General features: G+C 38.2%; 2 protein-coding genes across 2 annotated transcripts; both read left to right on the forward strand.

Annotated features, from left to right (window-relative positions):
- The first annotated feature begins 8,205 nt into the window (after positions 1-8,205).
- On the forward strand, positions 8,206-9,160 carry KRTAP25-1 (keratin associated protein 25-1). Its single transcript, XM_040483633.1, has one exon. The coding sequence runs from the start codon at positions 8,245-8,247 to the stop codon at positions 8,881-8,883; it is 639 nt and encodes a 212-aa protein (XP_040339567.1). The 5' UTR covers positions 8,206-8,244; the 3' UTR covers positions 8,884-9,160.
- A 6,655-nt stretch (positions 9,161-15,815) lies between these two features.
- On the forward strand, positions 15,816-17,713 carry KRTAP24-1 (keratin associated protein 24-1). Its single transcript, XM_040484077.1, has one exon. It carries the CDS (start codon positions 15,823-15,825, stop codon positions 16,576-16,578), a length of 756 nt encoding a protein of 251 aa, XP_040340011.1. The 5' UTR covers positions 15,816-15,822; the 3' UTR covers positions 16,579-17,713.
- The last annotated feature ends 4,844 nt before the right edge of the window (positions 17,714-22,557 follow it).

Here is a 22,557-nt window from a genome sequence, read left to right on the forward strand (position 1 = left end):
TCTTTTTAATAAGGTATTTCTTTGCTTTGGGAGTTATCACTTACTTTTATGAATAAGAAGTTTGATCTTTTCCACCTATATGAAATTCCTTGTCTCTATTTTCTTCCTAATTAAAGTACAGCTTGGCATACAAATCATACTTTCCATGTGTCATCATTTATGTGTACCTTATTTTATGTCTAGTTATTTCCTTGGGTTATATCACCTGCTTTAGGCAGTGACGATGATTTTTGTATTCCGGATTAATGATGGAGAGTATGGAAAGTGTCCAGAGTGTAAGAAAATGATTCATTAAAGTGACCTTGAGAAAATATTAAAGCATATGGACCAATATGACCTGGTGACTACCAAAGTATTTGTGTAATATATGGCTGTATTTGGAATTGGCTTTAGGATCCTTCAGGTGATAGTAAATTTAGTCTTGGAGGGACGCTACTGGTTAGAATAGCTTCAGTGTTGTAATAAATAAGGCCTCAAATACATAATGATTTAAACGCATCCTTGTTTTTCTAATAATATTGAGCAAGGGAAGAGGTCAGCAGAGAACTCCTTTTCCATGTAGTCTTTAGAGTTAGCGGACAGACTTGACTCGAAGATGTAACTACAAAGATGGTCCTAGGAATTATCTTCCACTTTAGCTAGGTATGGAATTCAGTCTCTTGGTTTATATAACCCCAGGAAAGGCTGTTACATCAAAATATAATCATGTATTCATAAAGAAAAAGGGTCCATATAATTGGTAAAGCATCTAATATTCTCTGGAACAGGGACTAATTTGAGATAGATTTGGGTAGAAAAAGAAAATTCCCACCTACTGCCACATTCTATCTAAAGTTCCAACCGTGAGGGCACCTGGGTGGCTCAGTCGGTTAAGCATCGGCTTCGGCTCGGGTCACCATCTCGAGGTTTGTGAGCTCGAGCCCCACGTCAGGCTCTGTGCTGACAGCTCAGAGCCTGGAGCCTGCTTCGGATTCTGTGTCTCTCTCTCTCGCTCTCTGCCCTTCCCCCCCACTCACACTCTGTCTCTCGCTGCTTCAAAAGAAACATTAAAAACATGTTTTCATAAAAAAATAAAGTTCTGACTGTGAAAAAAATGGTTTGCAGAATTCAGATATTTGATGCTCCTGTTTCAGTGTGCCAAATCCTGTTGCATTCAATATCATTTTCAACTTGCACTGTAACTACAGGAATACTGTCTAGTTTCCTAAAATTACTGTGGAATTTAAAATTCTAGTTTCTCGGTTGCTCATCTCAACTTAAAGCTCTCATATCTCACTAATATGACCCTTTGCTAAATCAATTTGTAGTCCGTAATCAGGCATTATGGCCTGATTTTAATCAGCCCTGATATAGTGTGCACTATTCATGGGGGGCACAGAGAATGTCAGTCACTTCTTTATATTACCACGTTAATCCTCATCACCACTCTCTTGTGCCAAAACTATGACTGTTTTTATAAGCAAGAAGACTTAGGTTCAGAAAAAGTTGCCTAACTGTATATATATAGATAGATAGATGTGTGTGTGTGTGTGTGTGTGTGTGTGTGTGTGTGTGTGTGTAGTTTCAAGGAATAGTTGAAATTCAAATCCACATCTGTCTGGTGTAGAACTAATGTCTTGTTTTGCAATCGTTTGAGTTTCAAATGTTCCAGTTTTCCTGTACCTTATTTTATGTCTGGTTATTCCCTTGGGTTATGTCAAATGCCTTATGCAATGTTGATGATTTATAGAAAAATTATAGAAGGAAGGAAAATTATAGACAAAATATAATTTATTCCACATTTCTGTTGCCAGACATTTTATAAATATTAACCTTAATCTTTGTCACAAATTGAGAAGTCTTATCTTTGCCTTACTGATGAAGAAACAGGCTCAGTAAGATTAAAGTTCTAGCCTAATATCTCATTACTAATAAGTGAGAGAGTCCAAATTTGAATTCAAAACAATATTTTTCTTCCTACATGTAGCTGAATGCTAACATTACCCTGTTGATGGTTTGATATATCATTGAATTTTGATTTTGTTGCTGGTTCCCAAAGAGAAAAAAAAAGAAGACAAATCAAATAGCAACAGTGCTGAGAATTGAAATTCAATATAATTGAAAGGCTGAGTCTATAGGAATGATAAATTTGCTTTGTAAACATAGGAAATATGTCACTAATTCTATCAACTATCCATTTTGAAATGATTCTTTCCATTCTTACTTACAAAATATAAGCTGGTATGGGAAAATGTGATTAGCTAATAAATATAAAAAGCATATTTCGGCTGTGAAGTACCTTTCAATTTACTGGAAGCCTCTGTCTTGGAATGCTGTAGTCAACCCCAAGAACATTCAGACCACTTTGCTATGTCCATACTTAACAGTATCTGAATCAATTGCTCATATAATTTTTTTTCAATTCTATAGGTGCATAAAGTAAATTACGGAAATTTTTTAAAGAAGAGATGACTTTCTCCATTCATTGCTATATTCAAAACATATCTATTAGATAAAACTATGAGACGTGCACTATTCTATTTTTGTAATACACCAGTGAACAAATAGGACTGATTCCTGTTCTCACGGACCTTGACATCTAGTAAAGTTGATGATCAAAGAACTTATAAATAAGTAATTGAATATATAATTCAATTACTCAATTACTCAATTACAGAGCTCATAATAGTTATTATGAAAGAAATTAATTAAGTTCAGCCATAGAGAATATAAAAGTTGGATAGAGGGGTTGCAAGTGAGATTGGCTGGGCTGTGGGATCCTCTCTGAGTAGTGAAGTCCTAAGACCTGGACGATGAAAAGAAAGCAGCTGTACAAAGAGCAAAGGAAACACAGCTCAGAAATAGGAAACGACGTGTGCCGGAACCAATGGTCACATGCGTTTGGTAAGCTTGGTACGAAAGTGACAGGAAATCGGTGTGGCTAGTGTGTTGAGGAACAAGAGGAAAGAAGAATGAAATGAGATTCTGGAGGCAGACAAGGTCCTGGAATGCGCATCTTTCATTTTATTCTCAGACATGGAAAGATTGCTAAAATTTTACATCAGAGAATGACACTTGTTCTAAATATATTATTCTGGACTTCCAATTTCTAGTCTGGCATATGATGAGCTTGGAAGCTGTTGTTGTGGAGCAATTATAAAAAAGTGTAACATTCGTGTAAGGTGAATGCCAGGAAAAGAAAAAGAGAAAGGGATAGAAGAAACATGTGAAGCAAGAAGGACTGAGAATTCTCCCAAAATTAATGATAAACACGAAAGCACAGATAAAGGAAGCTCAGAGAACACAGTGCAGATAATGTCAAAATATCTACAACTTAGGCATATAGTACTCAACCTGCCAAAATCAAAGGAAAATCTTAAAAGAAGCTGGAGGAAAGAAAAAGGAGCAAGAATGAGAATTACCTCAGACATGTTTTCAGATACTATGCAAGGGGGAAAAAAGTGGAGTAGGGGCGCCTGGTGGCTAGGTCGGTTAAGTGTCCAACTCTAGATTTCGGCTCAGGTCATGATCTCATGGTTCATGAGATCAAGCCCCGCATTGGGCTCTGTGCTGACAGCACGGAACCTGCTTGAGGTTCTCCCTCTCCCTCTCTCTCTGCCCCTCACCTGGTCATGTTCTATTTCTCTCTCAAAATAAATAAACTTAAAAAAAGAAAAGAAAAGGAAAAGATGGAATGCAATATCTAAGGTGCTGAAAGAAACAATGCACCAACCTAGAATTCTGGATGTAGCAAGAGTATCTTTCAAACTGAAGGAGAAAGAGAGATTTTTGTCAGACAAAAATTGATGGAATTTATCATCAGCAGGATTCCCTTGCAAGAAATAAAAGAAATCCTTCACAATGAAGGAAGATTATATAGGTCAGATATGTAGATCTACATAAAGAGAGGGAGAGTCTTAGGGAATGAATGAATGAATGAATGAATAAATAACTATCACTCTGCCCAAGTGTAAGGAACGAGTTAGAAGGATGAGGGGTGGAAGCAGGTAAGGCAGTTGTAGAGTTGCAAGAATAATGACAGCTTGGAGAAACTGAAATGCAGAAGCATAAGCGGATCGAAGCAGACACAGTTGAGTTACACCTAGAAGAAAAAATCTCCGCACTTGCTTATTGTTGGTAAATCGTAAGGGAAAGGAAAGAATCAAGGCTGATATGGTGATCTTTGGCTTAAGACACCAGGTAACTAATTTTTCAATTACTAAGATGGGAAAGTATATGAGAGGAAATTTTGAGGAATGAAATCACGATCTCCACTGAGGGTTCTAAATCTGGCTGACAAAGAAAAGTCATCAAAGGGAGGATGCCAAATGAGCATCTGATATTAACAACAAATCTTAATATAAAAAATAAGTGATTTATTCAGCATTCAGAAGTGTTTATTGATCCTCTACTGTATCCAAGAAACTGGCAGCTGGTGATGTTGATAAAAATAAGACATAGTTTCAGGGTGCCTGGGTGGCTCAGTCAGTTAAGTGTTCCACTCTTGATTTGGGCTCAGGTCATGATCTCATGGTTCATGACATCAAGCCCCATGTCAGGCGCTGTGCACTGACAGTGTGGAGCCTGCATGGGATTCTGTCTCTCTCTCTTTCTGCCCCTCCCGTGCACACTTTCTTTCTCTCTCTCTCTCTCAAAATAAATAAGCATTAAAAAAAATTCTCTGACCCTGACCTCAAGCAAGTCAAAGTTTTACAGGATAGAGAGGCTTTAAGCAAATAGATACAATATCATAAGTGCATTAATTATTTTGCAAATTAAGTTCCATAGAGGAAGGAAAAAGAAAGCAAAATGAAGAAAATGGCCTTAGGGAGCATTCATTTCCTGGTATGACTCATAGTTCGTATTATTTGCCTACTGTATACATTAGAATTGTTAGATTATTTCACTAAAATGTGGCAATGACGTCCTGGATACAGCTACTAAATCCTTGAGCCCGGATTGTTTGTTCTGGGCCAAGTTGATATACATATGACATGAACAAAGAAATTGAAAATTTCCATGTTGGGGTCATATGAAGAAAATCACAGTATTTCTAAGAATAAGTCATGGTTGAAAAAGCAGACTCTTTCCCTATCTGTACACAACCAGGACAATTAGGCCAATATGAAAATGATTTCCAAGTCTTATGTTAACGTGGGGGAAATCAAATGGAATGTTTAAGACATCATGCCTGGAAGTGAATAAAGAGAGGCAGAAATACAGTGGGATAGTGATTCCGGATCTGCTGTAAAAATGCACTATTGGGTCACCTGGGTGGCTCAGTCAGTTAAGCGTACAACTTCGGCTCAGGTCATGATCTTGCAGTTTGTGAGTTCAAGCCCCATGTTGGGCTCTGTGCTGACAACTCAGAGCCTGGAGCCTGCTTCGGATTCTGTGCCTCCCTCTCTCTCTGCCCCTGCCGTGCTCGTGCTCTCTCTCTCAAAAATAAGAATAAACATTAAAAAAAAAAAAAAGAATGCACTATCATTCCCAGGAGGCACAATAAAGAAGAGTGTTCCAGAGAGGAGAAGCTTGTGCAAGTCTCGGGGATTCAAAAAGCAGAGTTTAGGGTATTTTGAATATTTACATAAAATCAAAATATGGGGGTTCTGGAATAGAATAATGAACTCTAATGAAACCCTAATGAACATAGTTCACTCTAATGACATCCAAAGTAAGTATGGAGAATGTATTAGACTTACAGACTCTAAATAAAAAATAATTAATTGAAAGTGTTAATTAACTATTATGTGAGAATGAAAATATCACAAATTCTCAGATGTGATTTTCATTATGTTGGTTACTTCATCGTATCTCCAAGCAATCATCTCTAACAAATATAGAATTTTTCAGTTTTTTTTTTTTCCATTTCAGGCTCTTGAGACCACATAGAAGTGTAACAAACATAGCGAAACCCTCTGTAGACATTGACAGGAATTACAAATAATAAATTAGGACACATGTCTGCTAGGTGTATTATACTCTCCTGCATTTGTCATAAAGGTGTGATAACTACTTGGTGACACTGGGCTTCCCTCAGGTACATGTCCTGCATCTAACTTACATTTTAATTACTGATGACGATTAATGATGGGATCGCATTCAGTCTGATAACTGTAACCTCAACAGTGTCCCAGTTATCAAACACATTTCAATAGCAGCTCTATGAAGACCAAGTCTATTTTTACTGTGGACTAAAAAGAAAGATTTTAGTTACCTTTTTGAAACCCACATGCTGAGGAAGAGATATTATAGAATAGGGGGTTATCACTTGTTTTTGAACTTGGCAAGGAATAGAAGAAGTAAAGAGAATCTTGAATTAAACCGTGAAGAACTTAGGTGTGATGCACACACACACACACACACACACACACACACACACACATTTGTTGGTTGGGAGGAATCAGGGTGAGAGGAGAAACCTTTTTGGGGAGCAAATAAGAGTTTAAGAGATTTCATTTATCTGTAAGGGTTTGAAGCTCTTAGAGGAGATAAGCAACTTATCAAATAGAGTTCTCAGACTCTCAACCTTTGATGACTTCAATATTCTCTGTTATTGTCTACCAGGAACAGGCCTCACGCTGATGGGAAGTCATCTGAGACTTTCTTTGTGGAAGAATGTGGTAAACCGACTTGGACCACATGAGAGGTCAAATATTTCTTCTTCCACTACCTGAAACAAAAAAGGTTGAAATTCAGGGGAATAACTGTAGCATTTCATTGGCACCAAATGTCGTGTCTTCTGTGATGTTTTTAAAAAATAAAATATTTAGAAAATGTATATCCCAAAGGTGGTCATCCCACCCCCTCCCCCTGTGCATGCTTGCATGGGTATATGAAATCTCCTTACTTTTACTTGGAAAGCTCTACAAGCATTCTAAAATATATTTCCTCAGGGAAACAAATTCATCAGTCCTCTAGACTCTTCAATAGATAATACAGGGACAATGGGCATTGGTGGGAAAAAAGGGTTGTGCAGAGTGGAAGTGACTTCATGACCACTGATGTCACCATGCCTCACTAAGGCCATGTTCCCCAAAGGAATGGGGACGATAGTGTGATAGGAAAGCATCTACCAAAAGGATCATCGAATTACTGCTTGGAATGTTTATCTTTCTACACTTATTCTCAACTACAACATCTTTGACCTCCTGAGTAGCAGCTTGAAAGAAGATATTTCTGGTTCTGAATGACTACTGACCCAAGGAACAAGGTATCTATAGGGATTAACTCACATTTAGGGGGAATAGTCCAAAATAAGGCCCAGAGTTTGTTCCTTACATGGTGTCCAAGTAAGAACTATTCAAACATCTTTCTTCAGGTGACATTAAAATATTTCTTAACCTTCATTCGCTTTACATCTATGAAGCCTGAGGTGTCTTAGTAAATTTTCTCAGGTGAAGATGTGCATTAATTCTGGAATGCAGGCACACAAGCTGATGACTTTTTATATAGTGTTTATCTTCTTAGTTGAAGGCCACCAACAGACCTGGATGACATTGTTACTAGTAAAAGTAAGTATGTCGTCAGTGTTACCATGGAGAAATATTACACACATTCCCTCCAGGTTTTGGAAATCAAACCCAACTTTAAACATGAAGAATACCAAGTTGTCAGGGTGGAGCTCTTTAAAATGTACTCTAAGATTTTACCTAAATCTGGCTGTCAGGACAAATACACAGAGAAAAATACCACATAATTAAATTCTCAGCTGAGTGTTAAAAATAGGGAATAGTATGAGGTTTTTCATATGCAATATCCAATAAGTTTTGATATGTAGGGTCTACTTCAGTACATTACATAATTCCTCCCAGTGTTGTAACATTAGGTCTCTTCTTCAAAGATGGAGACTATATGCCTTCCTAACCATGTTTCTTCTCGTGGGTAATGACTGGGGTAAACATCCATTCACCTGGACTCCTTTTAATCAAGCATTATTGAGGAGTGGGGACAGAAGCAAAACAGGTCAAGTACACAGGTGATTGTATCATACATTCTTAAGCCTGATAACAGGGGAAAGATTAGGATTGTAGGTATATAGGACAGGCAAACTGGACTTATTTTATGGAGGAGTGGGAAGTCGTCGTCACAGGCAGCACAACAATGAACTAATGAGTTGTTATGATGCTAACTGATCTAAAATATGAGTAGGAGGAGAGTCTTGGCATGTACCACCAAGGTATATAAGCAAACCGGTCTAGTTTCATGCAGACCTAGACAAGGTACTCTTCACTGCTTATCTGGACTCTTTACTTCAGATTCACCATGCCATCCAACATTCGCTCTTCTGGAAACTGTGGTTCCCCCTATCTTGGGAGTCACTGCCGTGTTCCTGTTACCTCATCCACTACTCTCTATGCTGCTGGTGTGAACTGTGGTGATGCTCTCTCCTTGCCCAGTCAAAACAGAACATGGCTACTGGACAACTTCTCAGAGACATGTGGTCAACCTTCCAGCTACCAACCATCCAGCTGTGTGCCCAGAGACTATAAAATTTCTTGCTACCCCTCTACTACGTACTGTACCTTCAGGTCCTGCAGAGGAACTGGTTTTTTTCCCATCAGCTCTTATCTTTCCAGTTCCTGTCAACCGTCAATGCATAATAGACCTCAGAACTGTTTGTCTAGGCATTCCCGCTCCCAGAACCACCTCTCTTATGGCTATCAGCCACAGAACTTCATCTCCTGTGGATATCGACCCCTGAATTTTGTTTCTGGCACCTGTAATCCTGTGAGATATCTCTCCTATGGCTGTCAACCTTTCGGTTATGCGTCCAGCAGCTTCAGACCCCTGAACTATGTGTCTAATAGATTTCAACCTGTTCGCTACATACAGAACAGTTTCCAACCAGCTTGTTCTTCCTTTGGGACTCGGCCATCTCCATTTATTAGAAGATCATGCTGAATTGTCATTCTAGCATCTTGCTAGAGAGCTTTGCAAAGACGTATCATCTTCAGGTTGATAGATTGTTCTTAGGTTGATGGCCTTTGTGCTTTTAGTTCAGTTATTGTTTTAACCCGTACTCTTACTTGATCAAATTCTAAGTGATTTTAATTGTTTGTTTATTCACTAGAATACTCTTGTTATCAGGCTTCTTGATTTCTATGCCATTAACATGTTCTTATGTAAAAAAAAAAATGTTTTCATGGTTATCTCTAAATAAACTTGCTTCAAATAATTCAGAAAACAGTATTTTTTAATTCTTTATTATCCTTCGTGAAGTTAAAGCCTTTTAGTTTCACTAAACCAAGTATATTTAAAGAAAAAAAGAGTGCCTAAAAAAAAAAGCAAGCAAGATAGATATTTTTGAGGTCATGAAGATTCTTTAGTCAGGACACACGGTGTTTTATCACAGTAACTAAGAACTTCAAAATTCCAGACACTTAAAACTCCAGTGGTTTATTTATCATTCATGAACACATTCATTGTTCCATATCCAAAATCATTCTCATTCTGGGATCTAGGAGTAGAGAGCCTACACAATAGTAAATATTGCCAGTAGAGTCAGGGATAACATAGAGAATCACCCCTGACTCTATATATCCTTTAATATATCACGGACAGAGTAAGTTACAGTGTTCGCTTTTGCCTTCTGGGATTAACCACCAAAGTGTTGCATAAATTTTAATTCTGAACTATGGAGAACACCCTCTTGAATTAAGAATCTATTTTTATTTTATGAAGAGGGAATCTATTTTTCCCTCTTGAATTAAACCTAATAAGTCCTTCCACCAGACCCTCATGGATTTTTACATAGGGAACATTGTTACTTTGAACTTCTTTCTCTCTTTTATATATGTATTAACTAATTAATTCAGTTCTTCCATGTGATCAGTGAGAACTTGCTCGTCTTATGAGCAACTTCTCGTATCTACCATACTGATACTTCCAATATGCCACCATACCACTACAGAGTCAGTAATCACCAATGAACACAACTATCAAAACATTATTTTCCCTAGTTTTACACATAAAAAAGCCAAATAGGGCAAGCAATTTTCCCAAAGACCCCGTTAAGTAGGATTCCAGACTTTCCTATATTCTCCATATTATCTATAGAATTTTTCATTTAGGAAATGACCAATCTGGAAACTTCTAAGTTGTCAATAACTTGACAACCGCGATCTGCAACTCTACAACTGCCAAGCCTAAACTGCACACAAAACTATTTCTCTGCTTCAGCTACAGCCCCACCCTTCTCTCTGGGATGCTGACTCATTTTAATGGCATTTTAATGACATATTCGCTTACATCCTCTCTGGGGGTCTTCTTTCTTATATAGATGTGAGGAAATGTCTTCAACTTATTCAGTTTCTCTAAATTGAATTGTGTGTGTGTGTGTGTGTGTGTGTGTGTGTGTGTGTGTGTGTTTTCAATATACAACTTATATAGATGGTAACCTACTCTAGTACTTTCCCCCTTTTCTTCCTCTCTTCCTTCCTTCCTCCTTCCCTCCCACCACCCTCTCATTCCTTCTCTTCTTTCTTTCTTTCTTTCTTTCTTTCTTTCTTTCTTTCTTTCTTTCCTTCTTTCTTTCTTTCCTTCTTTCTTTCTTTCTTTCTTTCTTTCTTTCTTTCTTTCTTTCCTTCTTTCTTTCTTTCTCTCTGATGGGCTCTTAGAATATACAGTAAGTTTTAGAAGAGATCCAATGATAATAATAATGAAGGTAATATTTAATAATAATACTAATAGAGATTATAGGCTGATGATAATGATAAAAGTTAACATCAACTACATATGAACTATATTTCATAACCTTTGCCCGACTAACTCATTTAATCCTCATACTTATCTATGGAGAAAATACTATTATTATTAACTCCACTTTGAAGGTGTGGACATTGAGTTATGGAAACATTTGGTAGTTAATTGATATTCTAAGTGAGCATCAGAGATAGGAATCTGAGTATTGAGCCTTTATTCTTTTTTTTTTTTAAATTTTTTAATGTTTATTTATTTTTGAGACAGAGAGAGACAGAGCATGAACAGGGGAGGGTCAGAAAGAGGGAGACACAGAATCTGAAACAGGCTCCAGGCTCTGAGCTGTCAGCACAGAGCCTGACGCGGGGCTCAAACTCACAGTCTGCGAGATCATGACCTGAGCCAAAGTCGGCCACTTAACTGACTGAGCCACCCAGGCACCCCTATTCTTTTTTTTTTGTTAATTTTTTTTAATGTTTATTTATTTTTGAGAGAGACAGAGACAGAATGCGAGTGGGTTAGGGGCAGACAGAGAGAGAGGGAGACACAGAATCCGAAGCAGGCTCCAGGCTCTGAGCCGTCAGCAGAGCCCGAAGCGGGGCTCGAACTCACGAGCTGTGAGATCATGACCTGAGCCGAAGTTGGACGCTCAACCGACTGAACCACCCAGAAGTCCCGAGCCTTTATTCTTCACTGCATATGCAGTCTTCTAGGAATTAATTCATAACCGTGGCATAGAAGAATATAGTTTAAATGAGAGGAGCCATTAGTGATCTCTTCTGAAGCAAAGCGTTTGTCATAACTACGTGGGGTAGGACTGTTCACTTATGGCATTGCCTTTTCAAAAAGACAGGATTATTGCAGGCGTCCATTTGCAACATCAAAGTAAATTAACAATAATAATATTTTTCTTAAGTCTAATGGGTGACTGGAATTTTTTAAATTATAGCTTTAGAAAATTAGAAGGAAAAGTAACATTTGATTTGCATCTTCTGTGTGCCAAGCGCTGTCTTCAGTATTTTCACACTTTTTATCTCATTCTATTCTCACCACCGTCCTGCAAAGCAGGTGCTATTAGCTCTGGTTTTATGTAAGAAGGTCCTGAGGTACCGAGGGAGAACCATTTTCTAAGGTTACACGGTAATAAATATGTTTCCAGAGTACTTAGTAAGAGGGTGACTCATAACTCATGAAGGCACAGTCTTGACAGCTCCGTCCCAAAATGTTTAACTCCCACTCACCAGCATCTCATTATATTCTTACAATGTTTTCCTGAAAAAGGAAGCACAAATCAGACTCAGGTTTCTATCTTGCCACTCGCTTGTGTCATCATTTCAAAAGTGCTTCATCATTTACTCCTATTTCCTAAATTTTTAATTTTGCTCATCTTCCCTTCAGCTGCTGAAACACTTAATGATCTGTGAAACCAGCACGGTACATGTAGCTACAGTCTTCACCATTTTAGGCTACTACTGCTAAATTTAGGGATCGTTTGAACTCAGAAGTTACAATTGAATTACTGCATAAGGGTGGGTTGGCGTACGTTTTGCTTTTTTTTTTTTTTTTTTTTTTTTTTTTTTAAATCCTGGCACAGCTGTTGCATCATTTAATAGCACTGGGGCAAGTGGAATTAGAACACAAATATATACGTGGTGGCAAAAAGAGAAGATAAAAATTCTATCATGACTTAAAAGGCTAGAAGGTGACCTCCATTATTTTCTTTAAGGGCCATTTACTGGAAAATTTAGCTTTCTTTGATCTTCTGTGTTTACCCTAAAGGATTTTTAACCTTTGGAAAAAATTGGGAAAGAGTTCCATAACTCTTTTTTAATGAGTTCCAAGGAATCTGCTGCCTCATTAGATAAAGGGATTTTGTTGCTTATTCTTCAGAAGGCAAAGGAATTTCTCTGAATTATCTGATGGCCAGAAAGCTTATTCCTCCTATCTTAAACTTGCCTTGGATACAAAGCCCAAACTCTACACGAAGACTACCTAATAGAGTTATCTATGCTCCTGGACGTAACGTATTAGTTTCCTGCGGCTACTGGGAATTAATGGAGGAAAGGTCTTTTTAGTAATTCAGTGGAAACAGAGTAAGCCGCATGCCTCTCCAAAGGACATGCTGCCCTCAGAGGACAATGGCATCCACAGGACTAATGGTTTTTACTTTCTATGAAAACTAACCATTATGATGAGCTTACTTGCTCTGCTACTGGTACTATCCTTACCATGTCTTGCCAAGATGAAGACTAAAATAGAAGACAATTCTATAGAGGAATCACGTGCACAGCATGGTGGGTAAATGGGTTGCACTGGCTACCTACGGCTGCGATGGGTATGTAAGAAAGTAAAACAGAAATGCAAACGAAACGAGTTGATCCAACATGGATGGACCTAGAGGGTATTTTGCTAAGTGAAGTAAGTCACACGGGGAAAGACAAATACCACATGATTTTACTTAGGTGTGGACTCTGAATACCAAAACAAATGAATGAACAAACAAACAAAGACAGACTCATAAATACAGAGAACAAACTAGCGATCGCCAGAGGGGAGGGGTCTGGGGGAGGTGAGTGCAATAGGTGAAGGCAATTAAGAAGCACAAACTTCTAGCTGTAAAATAAATATGTCAGGGGGTGAAAAGTACAACATAGGAAATAGAGCCAGTAGTATTGTAATAAGCCCGTATGGTAACAGATGATAGCTACACTTATCCTGGTGAGCGGAGTGTAATAAATAGCATTGTCGAATCACTATGGAGCATACCACACCCGGAACTAATTTAACACTGTATGTCAAACTATACCTCAGTTTTAAAAAATGAGAGGACCTGAGCTAACTCTGCTTTTGCAAATGTCCACATTCCATTGTGTAGAAGCTTATTGTACCCACATAAATGTAAAGATGTTGTAAAGTCTCCTGCTCTGAATATTGGTTATGCTATGTGATGTTCTACATGTTTTCTGTTGGATTTACACTAGTGTGAATGATATTAATTTAAAATACCATCGAATGCTAGGTTGGAAGGGGAGGATGCAAGCTTTACAGCTGACTGACTTATTATGTTTTCATTCCCTCAAATCTGCCTCAAGGAAGCCTGAAAATAAGACTAGAGGTGCCACAGAAAAATCCAGAAATAAAGCTCCATCGACCTCTGGACTTTTCTATACACCACTAGGATTCAGTAACTCAGTGGGAAGTTGACCATCAACTGCCTTATATATTTTATTTCCTCTTCGGCCTGCCTCAGGACTTAACATTTCTGCACAAAATCCCAGGACACTCTGTAGCCGAACGATTTGCCGAAAATATGGTCCCCTGATCTTGACCCTTTTCACAAGACAGCAAAACATGTTTATTAAAGAGTTGTTTACAGAATAAACCCATCACCTTACAAAATAAGTACTGAGAGAAACATGGAGAAAACTCAGGCTGAGAAAAATGTTTGGAGAATATCTGCATGCTTAAACCGGTGTGCATTTAAAAATTTAGCTGAGAAGCAGAGAACAGGAGGAGAAATATAATTGTCTTCTGTAAGGATCGTGTTTTTTAAAAACTATCCCTATACTTATCTTACTTCAATAAGTTGGTTCTGTCTTCTGCCCGAACTCGTCACTGTTAATAAATGCATTCCTGTTTCCAATTCAATGTAAGCTCTAAGTTTGAATTGTAGTTTATGTTTTCAAGAACAACATGTCAATTCTTTAGTTTGAATTAAAATCTTAAAAATTGTCCATCATCTTTCACCATAAGGAGTGAAAGTGTTATCTAAGTACAGTAACTATAGGGAATATATAACTTATTCAAATAAGTTTTTTAAACATAAGTTATTCTCTTTTGTGGGTATGGACAAAGAATAACTCTTCAACATAAAAATAAAATAAAGTCTATGTGCAAAAAAAAAAAAGCAAATCGAGAATAAACAAAACTTTTTTTTGCAAGAAATGTAGAAAAATGTTATACATCTGGCAGCAATTGAGCTTTACAGCAGACCAAGAGATGTATGATGTATAATCTTAGTCAATTAGGAAGGCATAATCCTGAGAAACTGGTCTTCTTTGATACTACATATTGCAGGCGTTCTTTAAGAAAGAAATCTTGGGGCACCTGGGTGGCTTAGTCAGTTACACATCTGACTCGACTCTTGTTTTAGGCTCAGGTCATAATCCCAAGGTTGTGGGATCGAGCCCCAGGTTGGGCTCTGCACTGAGCATGGAGCCTGCTTAAGATTCTCTCTCTCTCCTTCTGCCCTTCTGCCCTGCTCATGTACTCTGTCTCTCTAAAATAAGAAAGAAGAAGAAGAAGAAGAAGAAGAAGAAGAAGAAGAAAAGGAAGGAAGGAAGGAAGGAAGGAAGGAAGGAAGGAAGGAAGGAAAAGAAAGAAAGAAAGAAAGAAAGAAAGAAAGAAAGAAAGAAAGAAAAGCATCTCATAGAAGTCTTGGTTACTTAGCAACCACTGATCCATAAATACAAATTAGGTCACTAAGTCTCACTTGGATTGCTGTGAGTCTTACAGGTGAAATTCTCCAAATACATCAGATGAAAAATCATCACCAATGCATGGCTTGGCACAGTTAAGAATATAGTACATATTTTGGGGAAACAATTCTTTCTCTTAGCAGTTCAGTGCCTTACTCTTTCTTTTAAGCAACAGTAGTGAGACAGCCCAAGTATTCAGCTAAGCTCACATGATAGGATTAAGTCCTGCACTATTTTGCAGTAGTCAAAAGAATGGAAAAGCACAGGTTGCTTGTTTTGCTTGAATCCTTGTTCACCCTTTAATAACCGTGCTGCAGAAGCCCATACACATGTGAACTCTTGTTAACCACCTATTGGCAGATGAGAGTTTGCTTATGAACATTAAAACCACTATTCACTGAAGCTGTGGTCTAAAGACAATGAGTATTGGGTGATGATCAAAGTGACGATGATAAATACCTTGAAGGATCAAAATAAACTTATTTTTATAAGAGGGCAAAGACATCAGCAGATGTAGTGAAACAACACACATAATAAGATGTTGGTGTGTTCTTCCAGGCAGTGAGGAGGAAGAGAGTCTGGAGAGGTTGCAGACAAGCTCCAGGAAAGATATAAAAAGTCCGCAGGCCATAGCAGCAGCATACCTTCACAGCCATCACTGAGCATGCAGTCAGGTTCCATGTCTCTCCTGGGCTATCCTGGGGATTGCAATGGAACATCCTACAGAACTCACTGTTACATCCCAGTGACTCCTTCTGTTGCTCTTTGCTCCAGTGATGTAAGCCCTACCTTTGGGCTCTGCTTACCCAGCAGCTACCAAGGAAATCTCTGGCTCCTGGATAACTGCCAAGAAACCTATGATGAAACACCAAGCTGTGAATCTCCCAGCTGTGAGCTCAAGACCTGTACTGCAAGTTGTACAAACTCCTGTGTGCCCTGCAACTCTCCGACAGTGGGCAACGTTGGCAGTGCCTGTGAAACTACCAACATTGGCTCCGACCCCAGCTGCAGCCCACGCACTCAGACCAATGGGTACGTATCTGATTGCTACGCACCCAGCCAATGTGCATCTAAAGCCTGCCAGACCCTCAGCAATGGCTTCAAATGCTTTGGGCAACTCAATTGCTTGTCCAACAGTCTCAGGCCCCTAAACTACTGCAGACTGGGTAGCTCGGGGTATAGAAGCTATCAAAATCTTGGCTTCATACGCAGTGGCTTCTCACCATCGTGTTATATCCCCAGAAGCTGCCAATTCCAAAGCTATTTGATGAGAAGTTTCCGATATCCAAGTTATGGACCTATGAGCTGCCAACCGCTGAGATATTTTTCTAGAAACTTCCAGTCGCTGAGCTACATACCAAGTACCTTTCCTCCTCTGAGGTATTTATGCAGTAGTTGCAGACCTCTGAGTTGCTATTGATCAACCAATTGCATTTGTGACTACTGGAAATTGTCCAGTGGGGCATATTCTACCAAGTGGTCATCTTCTCTAATATTCTGCTGAATTACTTCATGAGTCCTAAGAATCTTATTATGTTACCTCAAATACAACTCTAGGACTGTTAAACCACAATCATCATCACTTGCTAGCTTTTTTTTTCTGTTGCTTTGTTAACGTCTCTTGTGTTGGGACCTGACCCTGAAGGTAGTATTGTTCTGCGATTGACTATGATGGATGCACTGAAGAGATTCCACATAAAATACAACCATTGCCAGCTTTCTTATTGTGACTGTTGCTCTCAATTGTCTGCCAGTGGGAGTATCCCCTACCTTCTTGATAAAGAAGGGTCTTTTTGGTTTGACTAATGATTTCAGCATGTTCTTTTAGATTGTTTTGCTTTTCATCAATAGTTTTGTGGACTGCTTAACTAGCATCCTGCTAATGAGCTAAGAGGGAGCATTGCCTTAGATAAGCTATGCTGAGCTATTTCACCCATCCCCTACTGACTGATTATAAGGATGTGCAAGCAGCAATGTCCAACTACAGCTCAGAATCGGAAGACCTTCAGCAAATCTTCTCTTCCAAAGAAGGCCTGGAGTCCTCAATTGGCCGGCACTTGGCTTTTGTTCTCAATGCCGAGAAGAGAGACTCAGGAGTAGCAGCACAAGAATTGTTTGTTGAAAGAATGACAAAATACTCTTATAGACTGTTCATGGTTAGTGATAATCTATGTTCATGATTCTGCTATAATCCTCCCCTGCTGAATTATTCCTTTCTGATTTTAGATAAGGTCCTGGTTCGTAGTTAATAAACAAACTTCTATTGGGAAATAATGATTTTGCATTATGTTTTATTTCATATTCACTAAAGTGTTATCAATGTTCTGGGCAATATGCATAGCTTTGTAGAAACACTAGTTTCCTGTCATTTGGTTTAATAGCCTAATTAAACACATAAAAAAGATAGAATATGAAATCCTAGGACTTTTACTTGTTTTGTTCTGTTAGATTTTTAACACATTAAGTGGCATTTCTCTTAGAGTGTCTGTGGTTGATATGTATATAGAAAAATTGGGAGAAAACATTTATAAAATAAATCAATTTAATACAAATTATATAAAGCATTCAATGTATATATATTTCCCTGTGCAATATGTGTATTTATTGGTTTTGAAGATAAAGTTTGGGCTTTGGAATATATTTAATATTGAACCCAGAGAGAAATGATTTAACCTCTAAAACGTTCTCCAAAAAGTGAAAATAAAATCACCCATCTCAGTGGTAAAATTTAATATCTATCCTAAGATTTTTGTAAGTAAAAAGCAAATAATGTTTAAAGTCAATAAAATGGCCCGTGGAAATGGGAAGAATGGAAGGTCATCAATATCAGTAGTCTAAAATTAAAGCTCTTGAAGCATACAAAAGGGGCTACCATTTTATTTCCTCATTCAGTAGGCCTACTCTCTACAAGAAAGAATTACAGGAGGAATCTTACTGCATTACTTCTGCTTGAATATGGCTGTGGACAATCAAGTCGCTCCTTTGAGAGTTCATTTCATTTTCAGAGAATTCTATTTGTTGACAATTTCTTCTTTATATTGACACAAATCAAATTGTTCTTAGCAGCCATCCATTGGCCATATAGGACCAGTTTAATTCCTTCAACATTGGACAGGGGTTCAAGTGTTTGAAAATAATTATTGTGTGTCCCCGCTGAGTATTCAGGTGTCCAAACTAAACATACAGTCTCTCTCTTTACAAAATGTAATAGAAAGCCTATTCTTTGAGGCATCGAATGAGATTCTTCAGGGATACCAAGATTTATAGATCCTGTTCTCCATAACTATTCAGAGGAATAGCATACTGAAACACACATAATACTGCCTCAACCATTTGGAGTACAATGTGAAATAAATCCGAGGGAGGACTCGAATAGGAGAATCAGAGAATTCTTGGTGGAAGAAAAGGAACTGAAATGATACCTGAATGGTGAGCTGACTGGCATATGGGCATGCAATGAGGGCAAAGGGTGGTGGCGGTAATAGACACATTTAAAAAAGAGACACAGGGGCGCCTGGGTGGCGCAGTCGGTTAAGCGTCCGACTTCAGCCAGGTCACGATCTCGCGGTCCGTGAGTTCGAGCCCCGCGTCGGGCTCTGGGCTGATGGCTCAGAGCCTGGAGCCTGTTTCCGATTCTGTGTCTCCCTCTCTCTCTGCCCCTCCCCCGTTCATGCTCTGTCTCTCTCTGTCCCAAAAATAAATAAAAAAAAAAAAAAGTTGAAAAAAAAAATAAAAATCTAAAAGTAAATGTTGGTGAAGATACGAAGAAACCGGAATGTTCAACCATTGCCAGTGGCCATGTAAACTGGTGCCACCTCAGAAAACAGTCTGGTGGTTCCTTAAGAAGTTACACATATTGGGGCGCCTGGGTGGCGCAGTCGGTTAAGCGTCCGACTTCAGCCAGGTCACGATCTCGCGGTCCGTGAGTTCGAGCCCCGCGTCGGGCTCTGGGCTGATGGCTCGGAGCCTGGAGCCTGTTTCCGATCCTGTGTCTCCCTCTCTCTCTGCCCCTCGCCCGTTCATGCTCTGTCTCTCTCTGTCCCAAAAATAAATAAACGTTGGAAAAAAAAAATTTAAAAAAAAAAAAAAAAAAAAGAGACACAGATTGCTTTGATCCAAGGGAAGGCAACTTAAGCTCACCAGTGGAAAAAAAAAATTGAGAGAAAATATAAGACATTGAATTAAATAAACATCTTGGACAGTGAAGACTTACTTAAATAAGAACAGGCAAGTCATGGTTATAAAATAAAAGATTTACACATGTGGTGACATCAAGATCAAAAGCTCTTGACAAGAGGAGACATAAAGAAATTTAAAATAAAGCAAAAGTGGGGCGCCTGGGTGACTTAGTGGGTTGAATGACCTGCTTCCGCTCAGGTCCTGATCTCACAGTCTGTGAATTCCAGCCCCGCGTCGGGCTCTGTGCTGACAGCTCAGAGCCTGCTTCGGATCCCATGCCTCCCTCTCTCTGCTCATCCCCTGTTCACACATTGTTTCCCTCTCTCTCCAAAATAAATAAACATGAACAACTTTTTTTTCTTTTAAATAAGGCAAAAGTATGTGTGCGGGGTGAGGTGTATGAGAACTTTCTGTACTTTCCACTCAAACTTTCTGTAAACCTACAACCTAACAAGTAGTCCCAGTGAGAAATCGTCAGGCCTGAAACTATTAAGTTATATGTCAATGATAACCAAATAATAAAAAGCCTAATAAGCAAACAAAAAAAGCAGGATTGAGAGAAAATAGGTGGTACAACATGCACCATAAAATTACTGTTCAAAATATTTAAGACTGCACAAAAGGAAAAAAAAAAGTGACTTAAGAGAAAATAAAGAATATGAGCAATTACTTGTAAAGGAAATACACGTAGCCAAAAAACATTGGAAAATGTTCCACCAAGTAGGAATTAGTAATTATAAATACAAGACGTTATTTTTCACCATCCACTTGGCAAACACTGAAAACATTTTTTTAAACTTTTTTTTTAAAATTTATTTTTGAGAGAAAGAGCATAAGTGGAGGAGGGACAGAAAGAAAGGGGGACAGAAAATCCGAAGTGGGCCACGTCCTGAGAGCAGCAAGCCCCACGCGGGGCTGGAACCCAGGAACTGAGAGATCATGACCTGAACTGGAGTTGGACGCTCAACCAACTGAACCACCCAGGTGCCCTGGCAAGGATTTTAAAGTTACTTATGCCACTTAAAAACATATTATTTTCTTCTTTGTTTCTTTTTTATTTAACATTTATTTATTTTTGAGAAACAGACACAGAGTGCAAGCGAGACAGGGGCAGAGAGAGAAGGAGATGCAGAATCCAAAGCAGGCTCCAGGCTTTGAGCTGAGCAAGCTGTCAGCACAGAGCCTAACATGGGGCTTGAACCCACGAACCGTGAGATCATGACCTGAGCTGAAGTTGGATGCTCGACCGACTGAGCCACCCAGGTGCCCCTACAAACATATTCTTACACATTTGGGCTGGTAGCAGAATTTGAAAAAGCTGCTATAGATGTTAATATTTAAAATGCACACATTGTATGGCCAGATGCTTCTACTTCTTAATATCTCCCCTACAGAAACATTCTTTCAAGTCTGAAAATATTTATTTTAGCTCCTCCTGGATACTGAAAAAATTCAAAACATTGGAAAAGTCCATCAAGGTGAGACTATGAAATAAAATATAATGCAGTTATACTAACATATATTTTACAAGATTAAAACAGTGATCCATACAGACAAGATCCATACAGACATATAAACATATAGATCCATATGAATTGTATGATGAAAAACAGATTACAAAATTAATAACATTACAAAAGTATGATAAATGAACTGTGACATTTTATGTATAAACACACATATCAATGAACACTTCTCAAAGTTATTAATCATCTATGATCTATCTATGTATGTATCTTTCTATTTATCTATCTACCTATCTGAATAAAATCAAAAACTCTAGAAAAACCCAATCTAAGTTGTATTACTTTGGGGAGTTTTAGAAATGGTAGTTGGTGATTTTCAAATTGATTTTTAGATTTAACTATACTGCTTTGATTCCCTAAGTAATTAAGAAAATAAAAGCAAACCAAAAGAACAATACTGACAAATAAAGTTGGTTCCATTCTATGACTTTGTAGAGTACATAATCAACAACCTCTCCTATGCTACTGTTAGTAAAAATATTGAATGGCAAAGTGAAGTAGGCATCAGTTCTTCTATCACACATTTCTTTCTAGAAAACCACAGAATGTAAAGATTTATACATGTCTGTTTAATTTCACTTAGGCACAACATATGCTTAATAAATAACACACTGTACCCATAGCTCCAATGGCAGCTAATTTGTAGAATCCAGCTGAGGTCTTCTTAAATTTGCACTTAAAAAATACACAGATGAATTACTTCTTTTCCCACACATTTCACTGCACAGTTGATCAACACTTTCCACTCCCCAAATAAAAGGACACTTATTTTTTTGTTAAAAAAAAAAACTACTTACAGATTTAAAATACTACTTTCTACTGTTGTAAACATTTTACAAATCTAAATATAAGCATTTGAGTCTTTTTTTACTCCTTATCTCTCTCATAAACGGCACAGAAAGAAATACAATGACTTTGCATGTACATCTACTATCCTAAATTCTATAAATCAAACAAAATTCTACCCTAGAATTTATTTAATGCTTTGTTGACTTAATAGATGATTGAAGTCTCTGGTTTAATTTATATACTTAAAAGTTTATGTTTAGATAACTAACAACTTACTTTATAACAAAGTTTTAAAGAGTTGATAAAGCTACTGCATTGAGGATGCTATCAAAGGTCTGAGTATAATTGAATGCTTTTACTGTTTGTTTCTCTCTGTTATCTTGAAACTGTAGGATTAGCCAATATCTTTTTGAATCCCTCTTTCACCTACCATATTTTCTTTACTTTTTATTTTTATTTGAGAGAGAGAGAGAGAGACAGAGAGAATCCCAAGCAGGCTCTGAACTGTCAACACAGAGCGATGCCGGACTTGAACTCACAACCCGTGAGATCATGACCTGAGCTGAAATCAAGAGCCAGTCGCTTAACTGACTAAGTCACCCAGGTGCCCAAAGGGAGAGAATCTTAAGCAGCTTGGAGCCTGATGTGAGGCTCGATCCCCAAACCCTGGGACCATGACCTGATCCAACATTAATTGTTGGATGCACAACTGACTAAGCCATCGAAGCGCCCATCATCTACGATATTTTCTAATGGTTAAGAAATAAATCTGCATCATTTCTAAGCCCAGTGTAAACACTAAGAGATTTGTAAACTTCTGTTGCATTGAGGTTCTCAATTGTGTCTTTTTCTTTGAGTTCTACACAAAATGCCTATCAACATTCTCAACATACAATGGGTGTCGT

The sequence above is a fragment of the Herpailurus yagouaroundi genome, unplaced genomic scaffold, assembly GCF_014898765.1.
Source record: "Herpailurus yagouaroundi ecotype Mexico unplaced genomic scaffold, PumYag 162, whole genome shotgun sequence".
Classification (NCBI taxonomy): domain Eukaryota; kingdom Metazoa; phylum Chordata; class Mammalia; order Carnivora; family Felidae; genus Herpailurus; species Herpailurus yagouaroundi.

Excerpts from the sequence above, each read along its gene's own strand:
- KRTAP24-1 (XM_040484077.1), top strand. The coding sequence starts at position 15,823 with ATGCAGTCAGGTTCCATGTCTCTCCTGGGCTATCCTGGGGATTGCAAT.
- KRTAP25-1 (XM_040483633.1), top strand. The coding sequence starts at position 8,245 with ATGCCATCCAACATTCGCTCTTCTGGAAACTGTGGTTCCCCCTATCTT.